The 18393-nt window shown below is 42.7% G+C and overlaps 1 protein-coding gene and 1 pseudogene across 4 annotated transcripts; one reads left to right on the forward strand and one right to left on the reverse strand.

Moving 5' to 3' along the window:
• Nucleotides 1-1663: 1663 nt before the first annotated feature.
• Nucleotides 1664-13010, reverse strand: FAM217A (family with sequence similarity 217 member A). Of its 4 annotated transcripts, XM_007973805.3 has the most exons (7): nucleotides 12086-13010; nucleotides 10691-10784; nucleotides 7907-7991; nucleotides 7773-7786; nucleotides 6761-6835; nucleotides 6603-6670; nucleotides 1664-3214 (listed from the first exon to the last, which is right to left on the reverse strand). In XM_007973805.3, the coding sequence occupies exons 1-7, from the start codon at nucleotides 12622-12624 to the stop codon at nucleotides 1993-1995; spliced, it is 2097 nt and encodes a 698-aa protein (XP_007971996.3). In that variant the 5' UTR covers nucleotides 12625-13010; the 3' UTR covers nucleotides 1664-1992. The 4 variants fall into 4 exon arrangements, with proteins under 4 accessions (XP_007971996.3, XP_072861734.1, XP_007971999.3 ...); XM_073005633.1 differs by lacking the exon at nucleotides 7773-7786 and having other exon boundaries at nucleotides 12081-12185; XM_007973808.3 differs by lacking the exon at nucleotides 7773-7786 and having other exon boundaries at nucleotides 12086-12183.
• LOC119626893 (small nucleolar RNA U13) lies at nucleotides 9729-9819 on the forward strand (annotated as a pseudogene).
• Nucleotides 13011-18393: the final 5383 nt, after the last annotated feature.

An 18393-nucleotide genomic window follows, 5' to 3' on the forward strand; every position in this document is an offset into this window, starting at 1 on the left:
CCCCTGCCTCTAAGAAAACTTTGAGCCTTAAGCTACTAAAGCTGGAAAAGCTACAGTTGTTCTCTTCAGCATTTATTTGAATTATCCATTAATTCACTCATCCCTAACTCAAACATTCCATCTCATTTGGAGAGATGATACCCAAAGATTTAGTGGCTGTCTTTGTATGTGGGGTTATGGGGGGAGAGGCCTTTTTTTTTTCCTTTTTTTTTTTTTCTTAGATGGAGTCTTGTTCTGTCGCCCAGGCGGTGGCTGTGGGCGATGTCAGCTCACTGCAACCTCCACCTCCCAGGTTCAAGCAATTCTGTCTCAGCCTCCCGAGTAGCTGGGATTACAGGTACCTGCCACCATGCCTAGCTAATTTTTGTATTTTTAGTAGAGACATGGTTTCACCATCTTGGCCAGGCTGGTCTTGAACTCCTGACCTCATGATCCACCCACCTCAGCCTCCCAAAGTGCTGGGATTACAGGTGTGAGCCGCCGTGCCCAGCTGCCTTTTACTTTTCATTTGGTACCTTTGGGTAATGGTTGAAGTTTTAATCGTGTATTTTTTAAAGTTTTAGAAAAATTAATTTTAAGGCCGGGCACGGTGGCTCAAGCCTGTAATCCCAGCACTTTGGGAGGCTGAGACGGGTGGATCACGAGGTCAGGAGATCGAGACCATCCTGGCTAACACGGTGAAACCCTGTCTCTACTAAAAAATACAAAAAACTAGCCGGGCGACATGGCGAGCGCCTGCAGTCCCAGCTACTCGGGAGGCTGAGGCAGGAGAATGGCGTAAACCTGGGAGGTGGAGCTTGCAGTGAGCTGAGATCTGGCCACTGTACTCCAGCCTGGGTGACAGAGCAAGACTCCGTCTCAAAAAAAAAAAAAAGAAAAATTAATTTTAATTCACCAACCATCCACTTAAAACCCAAACACAGTATATCCCCAAATATCTGAACCCCTGATTTATGTACGTTACATCAATCCTTTCATCACATCTTTCAAAGTATGATCCAAGAACCACCTGCATTAAAATCACCTAGAATGTTTGTTTATAGTGTGTGTCCACGGGTCCCACTTCCAAAGACTGTTTCAGAGGGCCTGCAATAGAAGCTAGGACTCTATTTTGTTTCCTTGATTCTTAGGGGCAGTAAGTTTGTCAGTCATGTAGTTTTCCTTTTTCACTAGTTAATGAGTTATGTGTTGGCTGAATGAATTTCAACTAACCAGCCTTAAGACTTCCAGCAGTGCAGAGCCTGGAAAAAATTCTAGTAACATGACATTTTCGCTGCTCTGTGGACAGTGATCTTACCCATTTTTTTCTTCAACATTTAAAAAATACTGGGTCTGAGTGGAAGAGGGTTATTTCATGCCTAAACCTGTAGTTGGGCCCCAAAGAGAACAATCTTTCATGTATATGACAAAGAAAGGCCGGGGACATAGAAAATTTCTAAGGATTTGGGAGGAGCTAGGGGGATCTAGAGGATCGTGTACATTAATAGAACAACAACTTCTTTAGCTTTTAAGGGCTAAGTAAATGCCCAAAGGATAGGTCAAAATGACAGATCTGTGGAGATAAGGGCACAGGAAAAAAAAAAAAAAAATGATACCAGAGTGGGAAAGACCTTTTAAAAAATCAACTCATGACTACATAACAAGAAACTATAGCTGCAATAAGTCAATTATACCATTTATTGATGGAATGATGCTGGAAAACAATCACTGAAAAAACAATAGCCTTTTGAATAGAATAGTCTACTAAGTGAACCATTTATTTGAAACACAACATGCAAAAGATTGTCAAATATGTCAGTATAGAAGCCTGTGGGTTTATATAGAGACATCTCAGCAGTGCTTTTCACCAGTTCCACTACGTATCACATCAAGCAACCGTTTGGTGATTTTGGGGGATTGTTCATAGTACCTGTGTCTTGGAATAATTAACCATATCTTAGTTGGGCTTCTTAGAATAGATCTGTTCACACTGAGACGTGTGAAAGAAAAGAGTTATTTTTGTTCAATGGGTGAGCAGCACTTATCCTTAGCAATAAGGGAAGGTGACAAACAGTTTAGCTTCTGCATAGAGAACGGTCTATTCAACACTGTATTTTGTCGGTAAAGTTTCTTTTTGGTCCCAAAGTTTCTCTTCGGTGCCTTAATTTCTTCCTTCTGATTTTCGGGAAAAGACAGAGGTATAGGTGAAACTGGCATTGGAGACCTCGATGGCAGACATCTTGTGGAGACCATTTTAACCAGTGATTGAGTTGTTTGGCCAGTAGTAGGCTTGGAAGAAAGTTCTTGGCATGGATTTAAAATATAACTTTTGGGATTCTTATAAGTTTCAATCAATTGTTTTGTGGTGGAAAAACTTTTTAGAGGCGGTGGTCTAGTATTCCATTTGTATTTGCCAGCATTGCTCCAATTCCATTTTAAAGCATTTTGCTCAAGTTTGCAAGAACCAGAGTTGTTTTTACTTCTTTCTTGACTTTTATCTACACAAGGTATCTGAAGACTCAAAGAGTCACAAAGTTTTAGCTGTCTCGCTTTTGGTGTAGCTTTGGAGGAAGAGGGTCGTTCAGGAACTGCTGGAGTACAGAAAGTCGCTGGTAGTCTTGGCCTCTCTTTTTGAATAGTCATATGTTGTAATCGTTCTAGTTCCAGTAAACGAGTTATCAAGTGTTCAATAGAGCTTTCTGCAGGTTCCACTGTCGCCTTCCAATTGTCAGATTTGGAAAGGGCTAAATTGTGCAAGTCTAGAGTACTGAAAGCAGGAGGGAGAAAATCAGGATATGGAAATACTTCATTTGGCTCCTCGGTGAAAGGTTCCTCAACATTTTTTATTGTTTCTGGCTTCAAGTTCAGGTCCACCTTTTTAAAAGAGCTAAGTAAAGTATCATTTGCTATCTCATTTTCTGATAAGTCACTTTCATCTGTTAAATTTTCTTCCACACTGCTGCTTCCGTGTTTCAAATTCCAATTTGGAGCAGGTAACGTTTCACCATCGTCGTTTTCTATAGCTGAACATGAACTAAATTGAATCTCATTTCTGTTCTTGAAAAAGTCTCCATCAGCATGGGGCCAGCAGAGACCTAGTGGCACCGGCAGTCCAGGGTAAGGACCGACCTGCTCGTCAGCTGAAGTGCTTGGGAATGGGTGGCTCAGAGTGAAGAGCCTGATGGGATTAGTGGTTACGTTAAAGCCAGTTTCCACTGAAGATTTTTTGAATTCCCTTTAAAAAATAATTCAATGAATGGTTTATTGACTAGAATTAAAATGCTATGAAAATGATAAGGTTAAGTACCCTTTATCAAAGGCTGGTTAATGTGTAGCTCCCAATGGCATATATGGATCTAGCTACCTGTAACAGAAATATGTTAGTTTCCAAAAATGCTCTAATATACAACTACATACATTTTTTAAAATATAGATTAAAATATTAACTGGGCATCCCTTTGTGCAAGCACAGGTGACTAGATTATGATACCTAAAATGGCTAACCGTGGCTGTGGATAGACAATAGGTTAAAGGTGGATAACTATATGTTTGCCGATAGTGTACATGCGATTCTTAGGTTTGAAAATGAGGATAGCTAACTCAAACTGAAATTAAAATGAAATGTTTATTGATCCAGACTTAGATAAAAGGAAACTCAAAGAATGTAATTATGTTACTTTAAAAAGCCTTCTATGTTAGCCACTGTGGTTTTTAAAAATTACTGTAACAAAAAAGGAAGCGAACAATGTCTATCAAAAATTATCCCAGATATAGTCCCTAGTAATTTTCATGTAGTGATGCTCTTCTATTTTAGGAGTAATTCTAGGTATTATGGTAAAATGAAAACTACAAAAAAACCATAGAATAGAGTTTCTAGTTAGTTTTTATTTTTTAAAGATAACTAGAAATACTGAGATTGAAAGATTTGATGCATTAGTTGACATATAGGCTTGATATCCTCTTGCTTCTTTTTAAGCCAGTTGACATTAAAGATAACAAAATAATCTGGAAAAGTTTTGAAAAATACTTCCGAGGCCAGGCGCAGTAGCTCGCACCTGTAATCCCAACACTTTGGGAGGCCAAGGCAGGCAGATTGCTTGCACCTGGGATTCTGAGACCAGCCTGAGCAACACGGCAAAATTCATCTCTACAAAAAATGAGCTGGGCATGGAGGCATGCGCCTGTAGTCCCTGCTCCTCCAGAGGCTGAGCTGGGAAGACCGCTTCAGCCTCAGATGTGGAGGCTGCAGTAAACCACAACTGCACCACTACACCCCAGCCTGGGTGACAGAATGAGGCCCTGTTGCAAAAAAAAAAAAGAAAAAGAAAAAGAAAAAATACTCATTTAGCTAATACTAGGTATACTGCCTTGCCTTTGAAAAACCACAGGAAAATCACTTTAAATCTACAAGTGTTAATAGACACGTACATGTAGTATGAAGAGTGTGAAATCCGGAAGGGGAGGGCCTAGGTTTGAACCCCTTTGCTACCAGGGAGCGAGCAAAATGGAAATGATAATACCTACCTTGGAGGTAGTCTGAGAAGCAAGAGAATTTATATGAATGTGCTTTGCAAAATGTTAAACACTAAGATATTACTTTTATTCTTTTTACTTGTTGATGGTATATTGAGGAGAAAAATCTTTCATTGATACCAAACCTCATTTCTGCAACATTATTAAACCTATCCAATATTAATAGCAAATGCCCGTCAAACACATTGTTCTGTTCAGTCCTCACGACCTCATGAGATAGGCACTTTTATTTTCCACCTTTAACAGATAAGGAGGCGGGGGTGTAGAGTGGCTAAGGTCACACATCTAGGAAGTGGGCGAGCTGGAAGTGACTCCACGTGGTGGACTCCCATGCCCCTGGTCCTAACCACTGCATTCTACTGCCTCATTTGTTCACTCCTCTGCTACTGTGATAAAATTCAATTCACTTCGTTTGACCGCTTATCTTGAAATACTTTTTCCCAGCTGAGGTTTTTTCTCATAAAAATAGCCTTTTTTATCCCCATCAGCACCAACATTGCTTTAGGTCATCAGTCACCACAACTGCCATAGAACTTGATTTCCCCATTGAATTTTAACATAAAGTGAACTTCACCCCAGGCCTCACAGAGGTAAAATCCTCTGACTAGGACATGGCTGATATCAAGTGAACCACTCTCCTGCTAAACTACACAAAAGAGCCCTGAAACTCAGGATCCATGAGCTAAGACACTGTGTAAAGTTCCACAAAGCAGTCCTCAGTAAGCGTTCATTTCCAAATACTGTAACCTGGCTTTCTAAGAAGCCTTCTAGCTAGTCCTAATGCACGGTAAAGTTTAAGAATCAAAAAATAAGAATTAAAAGTCAGGATCCAGGCATGGTGGCTCATGCCTGTAATCTCAGCACTTTGGGAGGCCGAGGTGGGTGAATCACGAGGTCAGGAGTTCAAGACCAGCCTGGCCAAGGTGGTAAAACCCCGTCTCTACAAAAATACAAAAATTAGACAGGCGTGGTGGTGGGCACCTGTAATCCTAGCTACTCGGGAGGCTGAGGCAGAGAATTGCTTGAACCTGGAAGGCGGAGGTTGCAGTGAGCTAAGATCGTGCCATTACACTCCAGCCTGGGCAACAAGAGCGAAACTTTGTCTAAAAAAAAAATAAAATAATAAAAAAGATTTAAAACTCAGGTAAGGTTGGGTGCAGCAAACCACCATACCTATGTAACAAACGTGCAAGTTCTGCACATGTATCCCAGAACTTAAAAAAGTATAATAATAAGTAAAAAAGCAGCCTGGCGTGGTGGCTCACACCTGTAATCCCAGAACTTTGAGAGGCCAAGGTGGGTGGATCACCTGAGGTCGGGAGTTCGAGACCAGCCTGACTACATGGAGAAACCCCGTCTCTACTAAAAATACAAAATTAGCTGGGCATGGTGGCCCATGCCTGAAATCCCAGTTACTCAGGAGGCTGAGGAAAGAGAATCACTTGAACCCAGGAGGCTGAGGTTGCGATGAGCCGAGATCATACCTTTGCATTCCAGCCCGGGCAACAAGAGTGAAACTCCATCTCAAAAAGAAAAAAAAAAAAAAAAACAAAAAAAACCTCAGGTAAGGTCTGAGAAGCGATATACTGTAATGTCTATAAGCCTGAGCCAGGTTACTTTCATATCCTGGTTCCACCTTTCATTAATATTGTGCGACTCTGAGCAAGTTACTTGTCACCATGCCTCAAGCGTCCTCAACTGTAAAACAGGGATGATGATAACTACCTTCCTTACATGGTCAGTTGTGAGTTACATGAACTACTACATACAAGGAATTAACATAGTCCCCGGAATGCAATACTAGTTCCTATTACAGTTCCTGTTGCTTTCAACGGGAAGCCCCTACTTTATCCATCTAAAATCTTCATTGTCAGAACATAGTAAAACTCTTGATTCCCACCTATTCTAATTGTCTCGTGGTATTTGCAGCCACTTCCTGTTTTCGGGTGGATTTCTATCATTGCCCACTATTCCCACAGAATACTATTTTCTTCTGGTTGTTCATGGTCCTTGTATTCCAAGTAGTTATCTCATGTGTATTTAAATTTATTTCAGTAATTTAGGGTGTTACAAAATAACTATTCGCTTACCTCTTCTCTATAGTACCTCCTTCATTAAGAGCACAATTCCATAATTGAAAGATCCCTTGTTTATTATTCTGATGACAGAAAAATAATGGGAAATAGTTTAGTAGCTGCATATATTTTTAAAATACAATATTTTAAGGGTATGATGAATCAAATCCCACCTGTGTACTTTTTTGAGTATGTGCCAACAAATTAGGTTCTGGCGTCAGCTGCTCCACTGGAATTTCCAAATAGTTCTATAAGGCAGCAGAAGACTTTTAAACATAATGTATCTCTGTTCCCTATTCTTGTTCTAACAATGTATAGCTCTTGTTCTAATCAAGGAATACATGGTAAAATTGAACGATATTTTGTTTATATATAAAGAAATCTTTTGTTTTTACTGATTTCAGCAAAAATTAGTATAACCTATTTATTACAAATACCAACCAAACTGTTAATAAGACTTGAATATCGTTAAGATTGTCTATTTTGCAGTTAAATGTTTTATGTTCTGATCAAAAAGGATAAACAAAAAGATTAATTTTCCACTACTTCAGAACAAGATATTGGTCATTTCAACTACTTCAAGACTTTTTGTTTTTGTTACTGAGACAGGGTCTCCTTCTGTCACCCAGGCTGGAGTACAGGGGCACAATCTTGGCTCACTGAAACCTCCATTTCCTGGGCTCAAGCGATCCTCCTGCTGAGCTCAGCCTCTCGAGTAGCTGGGACTACAGACATGTGCCACCACGCCCGGCTAATTTTTTTTTTTTGGTAGAGATGGGGTTTCACCATATTGCCCAGGCTGGTCTCAAACTCCTGACCTCAAGTGATCCACTTGCCTCAGCCTCCCAAAGTGCTGGGATTACAGACGTGAGCCACTGCACCCAGCCTGCTTCAAGACATTTTAAAGAACAGGACTACTTCCTTTTTGACAATAACTAAAAAACACTGTACTCAATTTTCATTTATAGCATTGTTATACTGAAAAATACTTAATATGACAGAATATTAATGTAATAACCAATTTGAAACTCTGTAAAATATTTGACTTTGACTTGTGTGAAGAACTCTACAGAAAAGAAATTTACAGTTTAACTTTCAGGAAGGAAATTTTTTTTTAAAGAACATACTTATAATTTTAAAATAGTATGTTTTATGAATACTTTAAAACCAAACATTTATCCTTACCTTGTTAATTTTGCCTGAAATGTGTATAAAAAATGACAATTAATAGTTACATAAAACTGATTATATTCAAAACAAACCCCCTTTTAATATGAGTGATTCTTTCAGTATAAGTATACATATCTACGATTTCTTACCACCTGCTGCTCTATCCCTTCCAGCTGGGAGGATTTTAGTTTCAGGAACAGGTACTTCTGAATCCAAATTCCAGTGAGGTAAGTTCTAAAACAATATTTGTTTTAGGATAAACTTAACATTAAGAAAACATAAAAATCTCAGTAATTTCACACGTTCTTTGGGTAAAGTATGACAAAAGGCACAGAGCTTCATGACTCTCACCCCTCATTATAGAGAACTTCTCAGCATCTTTGAGGAGAAAGCAATTTTCTCTTAACCAAGCCCTTATCAGCTTGATAACACCTATTGTTGAGGAATTAGAAAGGGTTTTACAATAATTTGTGGTTTCATTCACATTTTGTTAAAAATGATAACACACAGGTTTTCAAAATTGATTTTTAAAATGGAATAAAATGTCCTGTTCAGTGTGTCTCTGGAACACAATCATGCATTAATCAAACTTTCTATATCTGAGTATCAGATCTAAAAGCCTATACAAAGCTGGGTCTGGTGGCTCATGCCTGTAATCCCAGCACTTTGGGAGGCCGGGGCAGGTCAGGATCACCTGAGGTCTGGAGTTCAAGACACCAACATGGTGAAACCCTGTCTCCAATAAAAATACAAAAATCAGCCAGGTGTGGTGGCACACACCTGTAATCCCAGCTATTTGGGAGGCTGAGGCAGGAGAATCGCTTGAACCCAGGAGGTGGAGGTTGCGGTGAGCTGCAATCACACCACTGCCCTCCGGCCTGGGCCATAGAGTGAGACTCTGTCTCAAAATAAATAAATAAATAAATAAATAAATAAATAAATAAATAAAATTTAAAAAATGAAAGCATATAAAAATCTTTCCATCAAGCACAGGAAGTCTGTAACCCTCACATTATATTCCACACTAACCAGCCCACTACTCATTCTGACTTCCAGATGTGGAGAAACACTTAGGAAATATTCAAAAGAAAGCCAAAAATCAAAAGGGAAATGTACTAATAACAACTGAGTATTTATGTTCCAGACATTGTGCAGAGCGCTGTGGGGGGAAATGTGGGAGGTGTGTAGAAGACTGTAACAATTTATTCTGGAAAACAGAAAGTGAAGAGGTGATTCGTTTATAAGAAAGTAACTTTTTAGGAATGAACCCAATTGTTTCCTGTCTCAAAAAAGCATTGTAAATGAAACTCTAAGCAAATGAAATGTTAGGTATTATTAGATACCATCTCTTCATTAAAGAGGAACAGAGAGAAATAAGCTTCAAAACAGCTGAGGACTTAATTTATCCACAAAGAGATATCTCCTGATCGGAGCGCAGTTGAACATTGGAAGGGAGGCTGCAGATTATCTTTCTCTACAGATTTATGAAAAATACAATACAACTAACACTCTGCTCTCTGACATGATAGGTACAAGGGCTAATCTCTACATGAGAATCATCACCTGGGGAGGAGGTTTTTAAAAATAATTGTTGAGAAAAAAAAATCCTGATTTTACAGAATGAGGGTGAGGGCCGGGCGCGGTGGCTCAAGCCCGTAATCGCAGCATTTTGGGAGGCCGAGGCGGGCAGATCACCTCAAGTCAGGAGTTCTAGACCAGCCTGGCCAACATGGTGAAACCCCATCTCTACTAAAAATACAAAAATTAGCCGGGCGTGGTGGCGGGCGCCTGTAATCCCAGCTACTCGGGAGGCTGAGGGGAGAATTGCTTGAACCCGAGAGGCAGAAGTTGCAGTGAGCTGCGATAGTGCCACTGCATTCCAGCCTGGGTGACAGAGTGAGACTCCGTCTCCAAAAAAAGAAAAAAAAAAAAAAAGAATGAGGGTGAGGCCCAGTTATTTGTATTTAAAAGATCCTTTTGTAGTTCACAGCATGATGACTGGGTTTTTCCGTTCATGTGTGAGATGCGCCCCTTCAAACCTTTTCACGATATCTGGTGGATTTTTAAGCTTTTTTCAGCTATATAAATCCTGGTACTCTTGTATGAAATGAACATGTGAAAGAAACATCCTCAGTTGATGAAACTGTGTTGTTGCAATTATAAAATAAAATGACTGTAACCAGGCCAGGCATGGGTAGCTCACACCTGTAATCCCAGCACTTTGGGCAGCCAAGGCGGGTGAATCACTTGAGGTCAGGGGTTCCAGACCAGCCTGGCCAACATGTCTACTGAAAATACAAAAACTAGCCGGCGTGGTGGCACATGCGTGTAGTCCCAGCTACTCGGGAGGCCGAGGCAGGAGAATCGCTTGAACCTGGGAGATGGAGGCTGCAGTGAGCCGGGATCGCGCCATAGCACTGCAGCCTGGGAGACACAGGAAGACTGTCTTGTCTCCAAAACAAACAAAAAAAGCCAAAAACAACAAAGAAAATTAACATAACCAAACTGATCAACTGGTAAAGAAGGCTCATTAACTGAACATGAAGTCTGACAGTGTGCAAATTTCGTAAGAGTTGGGACTTGATTATGCTTTGTGATATCCCACCTGCCTTACCAATATTTTTCACACAGGGCGTGTCTGTGAAAACAAAGGAAGTGAGCACTGCCTGGTGGATAACAAGGTAGCACCTTTAATGAAGCCAAAGTGCAACTTGAAATGTTTGGCATTTGGAGAAGAGCTGGCTAATTTTTCCTTTGTTAAAAGAAAGAGAAAATTTCCATTTGCCGTTCCAAACGTGCCAAAAGGAAAACACAGGATAAACTGCCCACGACGCAAAAGCAGCAAGGGCATCACTGCAAGAAAACTCCAAGGGAGTTGTCTTAGCAACAGGAGCCGCTGCCCAAACACTCAAGTTCAACAGCGCCTGCCATACCTCCTGAGAGATGTCTGACATACGTAGGCTGTTACCACAGGTCTCATTTCTTCTCCCCATTTTGTTGTAGCTGCTGCTCTGTTTCCTTAAAATCCTATACAGATTGTGGGACAGGCACATGTATGAGTAAGGGTCAACATTTATAAAAAAGAAAAAGTGTGAGTTTTGATTTCCCATCTAAAGGAGGTAAGAGAATGCTTAGAAAGCAGAAGAGGGGGGCTAGATGAGCAGGGCGAGGGTGACAGTACGAAACCAACCAGAAACAAGGGGCAAGCCTGACTCAAAAGGAGCACAGACAACAGCAAACTAGCAGATCTCAGAACAGAAGATGAGGAAATCCAGATCAGAGGTGAGAAAGCAAACACCAGCTAAGAAGATGAAATACAAATTGGAACAAACTATGGTGAATTATCCAGAACTTAGAAAACAGGGGCACAAAGTCTCCTTTTAATCATTCAAAACAATTGCTCCATTTGAAAGCAGGATTGAACCCTTACAACTAGGCCAGGCAAGCACCTCGTGCATATTTCGGAGACACCAAATCGCCCCCAGGACCAAACAATATTTTCCACATCAATCAGTCAAGGTACCTAAAACGTTTTAACCCACTGCCGTTTAAGGTAAAAGAATTAGAGAACTCTAAGGTAACAAGCAAAAACAGTCACTGGATTAAGGTATGGCTATCTGGAAAGAATAACTTTTTCTTTTTTTTTTTTTTGAGACAGAGTCTCGCTTTGTTGCCCAGGCTGGAGTGCAGTGGCGCGATCTCGGCTCACTGCAACCTCCGCCTCCCAGGTTCAAGCGACCATGTTGGCCAGGCTGGTCTTGAACTCCTGACCTCGTGATACACCCGCCTCAGCCTCCCAAAGTGCTGGGATTACAGGCGTGCTGCGTCTGGCCAAGAATTACAAATTAAAGCCACCGCACTAATCGGTCTATCTGCTAATCGTTTACAATTGATTGTCTCCTACAGAAAAGTGTAGGAAGAAATGGGAGATTTAGTTTAGGGAGGTTTTCAGCCAACGCCGGTATTGGTCCACCGGGTGTGTGCACGCCAGACACTGGGTTTCAATGCAGGAGGAAGGCGTGGCTGAGCAGGTGGCGCTGCCTGGGGCCACCGGGGGTGTGTCAAGGAGGAGGGCATCCAGTTCCTGGACAAGGCCACCGCACCGGAGGGACGGCCCTGGGGACAAAGGACGCCTTGAGTACTGCGAGGGGGGGACAGGAGCTTTAGGGGCTGGAGTGCGTGAAGGCGCGTGTCTCAGGGAGCTGCGAGGCCCCCGGGAAGAGGGATCGCCTTTTCCTCCTGAGCTGTGGCCGGACTGGGTGGGGAGCCCAGTTCAGGGGTAGCAGGAGGGGATGCGGGATTCCCCGGTGCCGGGGCTCTTACCCCACCTCGCCGAAGGCCCCTGTGTCCTCCCCGGCGTTCTCTCCTGGTGCGCGGCCCCGAGGCCCCAGCGCCTCCGCGTGCGTGGCTGACGGCTTGGAGGGCGCCCCTCTGCCTCGGCCTTCCTGCAGTGGGGGACAGAGAGGGCGGCGGGCGGCCTGGAGCGCAGCCGGGTCGGCGGTGTAGGGACTGCGAAACCCGCGGGCCGGCGCAGGGGTGGGAGTCGGGCCCAGGGCCCAGGCGGGGCCCAGAGAGACCTACCGGGGCCGGGGCCGGGGCTGCGGCTCAGCGGGCTTCCCCACCGGCCGGGTCTCCCGGCAACTACCAGCGAGCGGGGGCGCCCCGGGAGGCCTCGCGTTCCACCAGGTCCACCGGTGTTCGCGGGCCGCGGGGTCGCCGGCGGCCGCCAGGCGCAGAGCCTCTCGGGGGTCACCCGGCTGCCGAGCCCGCGGGATGCACGCGGCCGCCAGGGGAGGACGACAAGCCTCAGGCCCTGCCCCTGCGCCCCCCACGGCCCCCTCCGGGGCTGCGCAGCCCACTCGGCCATCCTGGCCTGGAGAGGCCGCCCCGCGCCTCGCGGGAAAGCCTGAGCCTCCCGGGCCTTCTCGGGCCTTCTCTGACTTTCCCCTCAGCGTCCTGGACCTTCTGGGGCCTTCCTGGGCCTCCTCGGGCTTCCTTGACCCTCCCCGGGCCTTTCCGGAGACCTCCAGGCCCTTCCCTGGGCCTTTCTAGGCTGAACTCTCTGCAAGATGGCCAGTAGGCCTCTGGGACCCGGGGCCTGGCCCACCCCCTCAACTCCCACCGCCTGCTCACATCAAGCCAGGAGCACCGCCCCGTACGTAGTCCTCCAGACCAGGCTAAAATAGAAAAGTTATAGCTATGCTTGTACAATATATTAATTAACATAGAAGAAGAGGCATCCTTGTTGACACCAAGTCCATCCGGTCAGTTTCAGGTCCGTTGTCGGCCTTTCAATAGGAAGAACAAAAGATAATTTTTTTCTTTTTTCATGTAGAGGATACATTTAAATCACAGTACCCCTAAGTGCGTATCTCTTATTACAGCTCCATGAAATAAGTGGAGGGGTGGGGGAAGAATATCTGTATATCTAGTTAGATGTATCTACATAGCTATCTCCCCCACCTTTTGATATAGAGAAAAATTTAAAACAAAATTAATTCTATATGTAAGTACAGCAAATGAATACTAAATATCATATGGGGGGACGACATCACGGCCATGCCCCTTTGAGAATCTCCCCATAAAAATGCGCTTATATACCACATGTTGAACACAATTTCAAGGGTTTCTCAGGTTCTTTGATCCCTGACTCCTGACTCTTTCCTCTGCATTTCCATTTTCTCCTCAGAAAGACCTTCCCTTTAAAGAAACCCTTCCCACCTACCACCTGCCTTACTCTACCTCATGACACCCTGTTTTTAGTTTCTTCTTTGTACTCCTCAGAATGTTGCTGTTTACTAGTTTGTTTTTGTATTGCCTGTCTCTCCCCCGTAGATTATCAGACTCCATGTGGGCAGGGGCCTTGCCTGTCTAGTTCATTTCTACATCCCCAACCCTTTAAAACTGTGCTAGGCACATAGTAGAAGCACAGTCGTAGAAGCACAATCGATGTAAGTGAATGGACAAGATTTGCGCAGGCCTCATTCCTTGCAGGCTCCTTGGAGGTTTCCCTTCTAGGCCCTCTTCTCCTTCGGCTGTTTTCCATACTGCTGCTCTAACATACAGACCTGCTCAACTGCCTCCTAATGCCTGAAGAAGGAAACCCAAATTCTGCAGCCATCCTTTAGGTATCTGCTCATCATCTTCCCAGCACCCACTTCATGTCAAGCACATCGGACATTTTACAATTTTCCTAAACACTCTCCTCCAGGGCATATATCGTTGTTACTCTTCCTGTAATAGTACCTCCTTTTTATCTCCTTTTTTTTTTAAGCTGGCTAAATTCTAGTCATACGGTTCAAACTCACAAGTCATTTTTCCTAATTGTTCAGGAAGAGTACATTGCTAGAAAACATACAGAAAAAAAAAAAAAAAAAAAAAGAAAAAGAAAACAAAAGTAAGTCGCTATCTCCTCCAAGATCCCTACTTGGTTATATTATAATGATTTATTTACAGTCCCTTAGTTACATTATAATTATTCATTTACAATATCTCAATCACTTTCTTTTCAACATCTTGAAGGTGATATCTGCCCATCTTCTATCTAACAGAGTGCCTGGCATGTAGTAGGTAAGGCACTCAATAAATGTTTGAATTGATTTAATTATTGCAAAAATAGTATTCTCTGAAATGTATGGTATGGTGACTATATGCCTGGCATAGTGCTGAATATTTTATATGGATTAACCAATGTATATGCCTAATAATCCAATGAAGCAAGTACCACTAGTTATACCTATTTTATTTTCTTTCTTTCTTTCTTTCTTTTTTGTAAGACAGAGTCTTGCTCTGTCACCCAGGCTGGAGTGCAATATGTGATCTCGGCTCATAGCAACCTCTGCCTCCCAGGTTCAAGCAATTCTCCTGCCTCAGCCTCCCTAGTTCCCTAGTAGCTGGGATTACAGGCACCTGCCACCATGCCCGGCTAATTTTTTGTATTTTTAGTAGAGAGAGGTTTCGCCATATTGGCCAGGCTGGTCTCGAACTCCTGACCTCAGGTGGTCTGCCAGGCTCAGCCTCCCAAAGTGCTGGGATTACAGGCATGAACCACTGAGCCCAGCCTAGTTATTCCTATTTTATAACTGAGTAACCTGAGCCTTAGATGTATTATGTAATGTTTCCCAATTTACAATTACTAGAAAAATTGCGAATAGGGGTAAATATTGGGGTTCATGTATTTCCAGCTTTTGCTTTCTACAAATATATCTAGCTGGGAAATGTTCCCCATTCTTGAGACAGAAATTATGTGTGCGTGTGTGTGAATTCCACATATCTGGCTTACACATTTCCCATCTTCCTTGCTTTATGTTTCTGTTCATGCCTTTTTTCTGTTATTTCAAAATTAAAACTGATTCCTGATCCCTTAGAGTCCTTCTGAGATTTGTCATCCATAAATGCATCCTCTAAGATTCTTTCTTTTCCTTAACAGAACTTACTCTTAAAAACATTCCTTTCATATTATCACCCCCACTCCACTGGTCTTCCTTTCTCTGGAGACTTTTGAATGCTTTGACATCAGCATCAAAATCATGGCTGGCCCTTCCCTCATTGCTAAATGTGCACGGCCGTGGTGGTGTGAAATATGAAAGCAGCAACTTGGAAATGGTGCCCTCTCCAAACCCTTGGGTGTGGTCTGGCTCTGGCCCAGTGTAGGGGGTTGGACAGTGGGTCATTTTCTACAGCAGCTCAGACCCAGCTTAACATCAATCCCAAGGCCAAGAAAATGCACCTTCTTTCTGTTGGGGCTCAGAAAACAGTTCCCCAAAATGAAGCCTTAGGAAATAACCTCAGACGCAAAAGTTTTTCTCTGACCTTTTTCTGCCCTCCTGTCTCTCAGTCTTACTCTCCCTCCAAGGCTAGCCTGAGAAACTAGAATCCCTCTTTTCCAATGCAAGTTACAGAAATCAGAATGCTTTTTTGCCAAAGCCAGCCAGGAAACCTAAAAATACTACTCTAATTTTCCCTTTGCCTTTCTGTGTAAAAACTGGCCATGAGGAAATTATCTGACCTAGCTTGTTTGACTGTAGGTCATAAGACCCCCATTCCAGAGAGTGCCCTGTCCCATACCCAGAAGGAAGGAATACTGCTCAGAGAGGCCAAGAAGAATCTAGAAAGACAGGCCTTGCTGGGTTCCCCCGCTCAGGCTATTAGCATTAGATCAAACCTTTTTTGTCCAATCGTATTTTACACAGCTGTCCATACTTTGTTGAACCTAAGCATAAAACTGGAAACTCTCCCCTCTATTTCTGAGTTTTCATTCTGTACACTCCCATGTATAAACACATGCTAAATAAATCTGTATGCCTTTTCCCCAATTACTCTGCCTTTTGCAAGTTGATTTTTCAGCAAATCTTCAGAGGGCCAAACCCTTGGCCCCTGCACCTCCAGCCATCTCATGGCCATTCCCAGGATTCAGATTTTAGTGGTAGCCTCAGCTTCCCTTACTTTAAATCTGCACCTCTTTAGCTGATCCTGAGTGAAACCATTCTTTCATAAACACAATAGGATGAGGCAGATGCGCTCTATCTCAGGCATTTAGCAAACTCTTGCGTTAATTACAAGCGAGGCAGGCTAAGGAGACAAAGGCAAGCCTTGGGTCAGTCACTTAGCAGTCCAGTAAGCACAGCTTGCTGCCCACCTCAGTTTCTCCTCCTATAACAAAGGCGATGACATTGACTACCACGTAACTACTTCGGAAAGCACCTTGAGATAACATTGCTTTTCATTGTCCTGAATTACGCAAAGATATGTCAGTAGCAACATTACTTAGATTCTAATTATTCTGGAGGGAAAAGGCTTCGATTTCAGTCTACCTCCTTCAGTATCTTTCACCTTTGGATATTACCCATGCATTTGTCCTCATCTTCCTTTGCTGTTCCCTTTAGAAATGCCAAGGTCATGGCTGGTCATGTACAGCAGCGTCTTTTTTTTTTTTTTTTCCTTTTTGAGACAGAGTCCCACTCTGTTGCCCAGGGTGGAGTGCAATGGCGCAATCTCAGCTCACTGCAACCTCCGCCTCCCGGGTTCAAGTAATTCTCCTGTCTCAGCCTCCCAAGTTGCTGGGACTACAGGCGCATGCCACCACGCCTGGCTAATTTTTTTATATTTATGGTAGAGACGGGGTTTCACCATATTGGTCAGGCTGGTCTCAAACTCCTGACCTCAGGTGGTCCACCCGTGTCGGCCTCTCAAAGTGCTAGGATGACAGCTGTGAGCCACTGTGCCCAGCCTACAGCAGAATCTTGTTCAATATATTATGTAACATTTTCTGAAAGTTAGGACAATAGTTTCTAATTAATAATATGCAGTTTTGTTCTCAAATAAGATGCTAAGTCAATGGGAAACATTCCATTTCAATTATGAGCAATTTGTGTTTAGCATACAGTTTAGCAATCTAGTCTTTTTTTTGTTTTTGCTTTTTGAGCAACTGCTTTGTCTTTCAGTAGTGGCTAATTTATCCTGATTTAGAACTCGATTCTATGAGCATTCATCTTAAATATACCTTCTTGTGTTTGTATAATTCCTTTTTAAGAAATATCTATGCAAATATTTCTAATTTGAAGTTTTAAAAATTAACCTTTACCACTCTGCTCCCATAGCAATGTACTATTTGGGAGGCCAGTGTTTTGTTGCAAATAGTTAAGAAATATTGTTTAAAAACTATTTATTCCTAGAACGTATGATAGTGATGTATATGAACATATTTCCAAAAGGAAGCAAAATAAACACATCAATCACTGAATTTCACATCTGCATATGTTGCAGCTAGTGCTTCTGAATAAATTCTCAATCATATATTTTCTCCTTTGTTTTGATTTAAGACTTGATTTCTGCAATTTGAATTGCTTCATAAGCCTTTCTATTTTTCAGATACCTATACTCTGTAACTCTATTTTCCTAGCCTTATATCACAAATTCACTTTAAATTTTGGTTAACGTTTCAGTATCAGAACTTACTTTCTGGTGCCAGGAAAGGTGTAACTTGAAGTCCCTTTCTGGTCGTCAGACCCCTCCCACCTCATTTGTTGTGAATGGAACACTTTCTTTAGAATGCTTTCCTTAAAAAACTTGGAGATAATCTTCTCTCTTTGAACATTACCGAACACCTTGCCTTCTGGAAGCCAGCTGATCTTGTCACACCCACCATGGCAGGGGGGAAGAAGAAGGTATTCAGGAGACACAGAAACCCTCTTAGGAACAGAAAAAGGAATTGCGTTTACCTGAAAGTCATGAATAAAAGATCAGCCTAACTAGAAAAACAACCCAGAGGCATGCAGCTGCTGCGCCGCGGGACCAATTTCGTTAATAACACACTGCTAGCACCTCTGTGGGCTGCTGGCCCGGCATAGCAGCTCTCATCACAACAACAAAAGACTTGGGAGAAAATAATAATATGTTAAAAGTCCAGTTTTGAAAAGGTAAATATATTAGCTACTGAATAATAGAATTGGAAGTAAGAGGAATACAAAACAAAATACAAAATGAAAGCATTTGTTCCATCCAGGAATATTAGTACCATGGGCTGAGGCCTGGTTGGCGCAGATCAAGATCACACAGCTGATTAGCAGCAGAATATTTGCCAGGCGTCATTCATGACACGTCTCTCCTAAACAGTGTTCTTTAATCACACCGTAAT

Source organism: Chlorocebus sabaeus, chromosome 17, assembly GCF_047675955.1.
Source record: "Chlorocebus sabaeus isolate Y175 chromosome 17, mChlSab1.0.hap1, whole genome shotgun sequence".
Taxonomy (NCBI): Eukaryota; Metazoa; Chordata; class Mammalia; order Primates; family Cercopithecidae; genus Chlorocebus; species Chlorocebus sabaeus.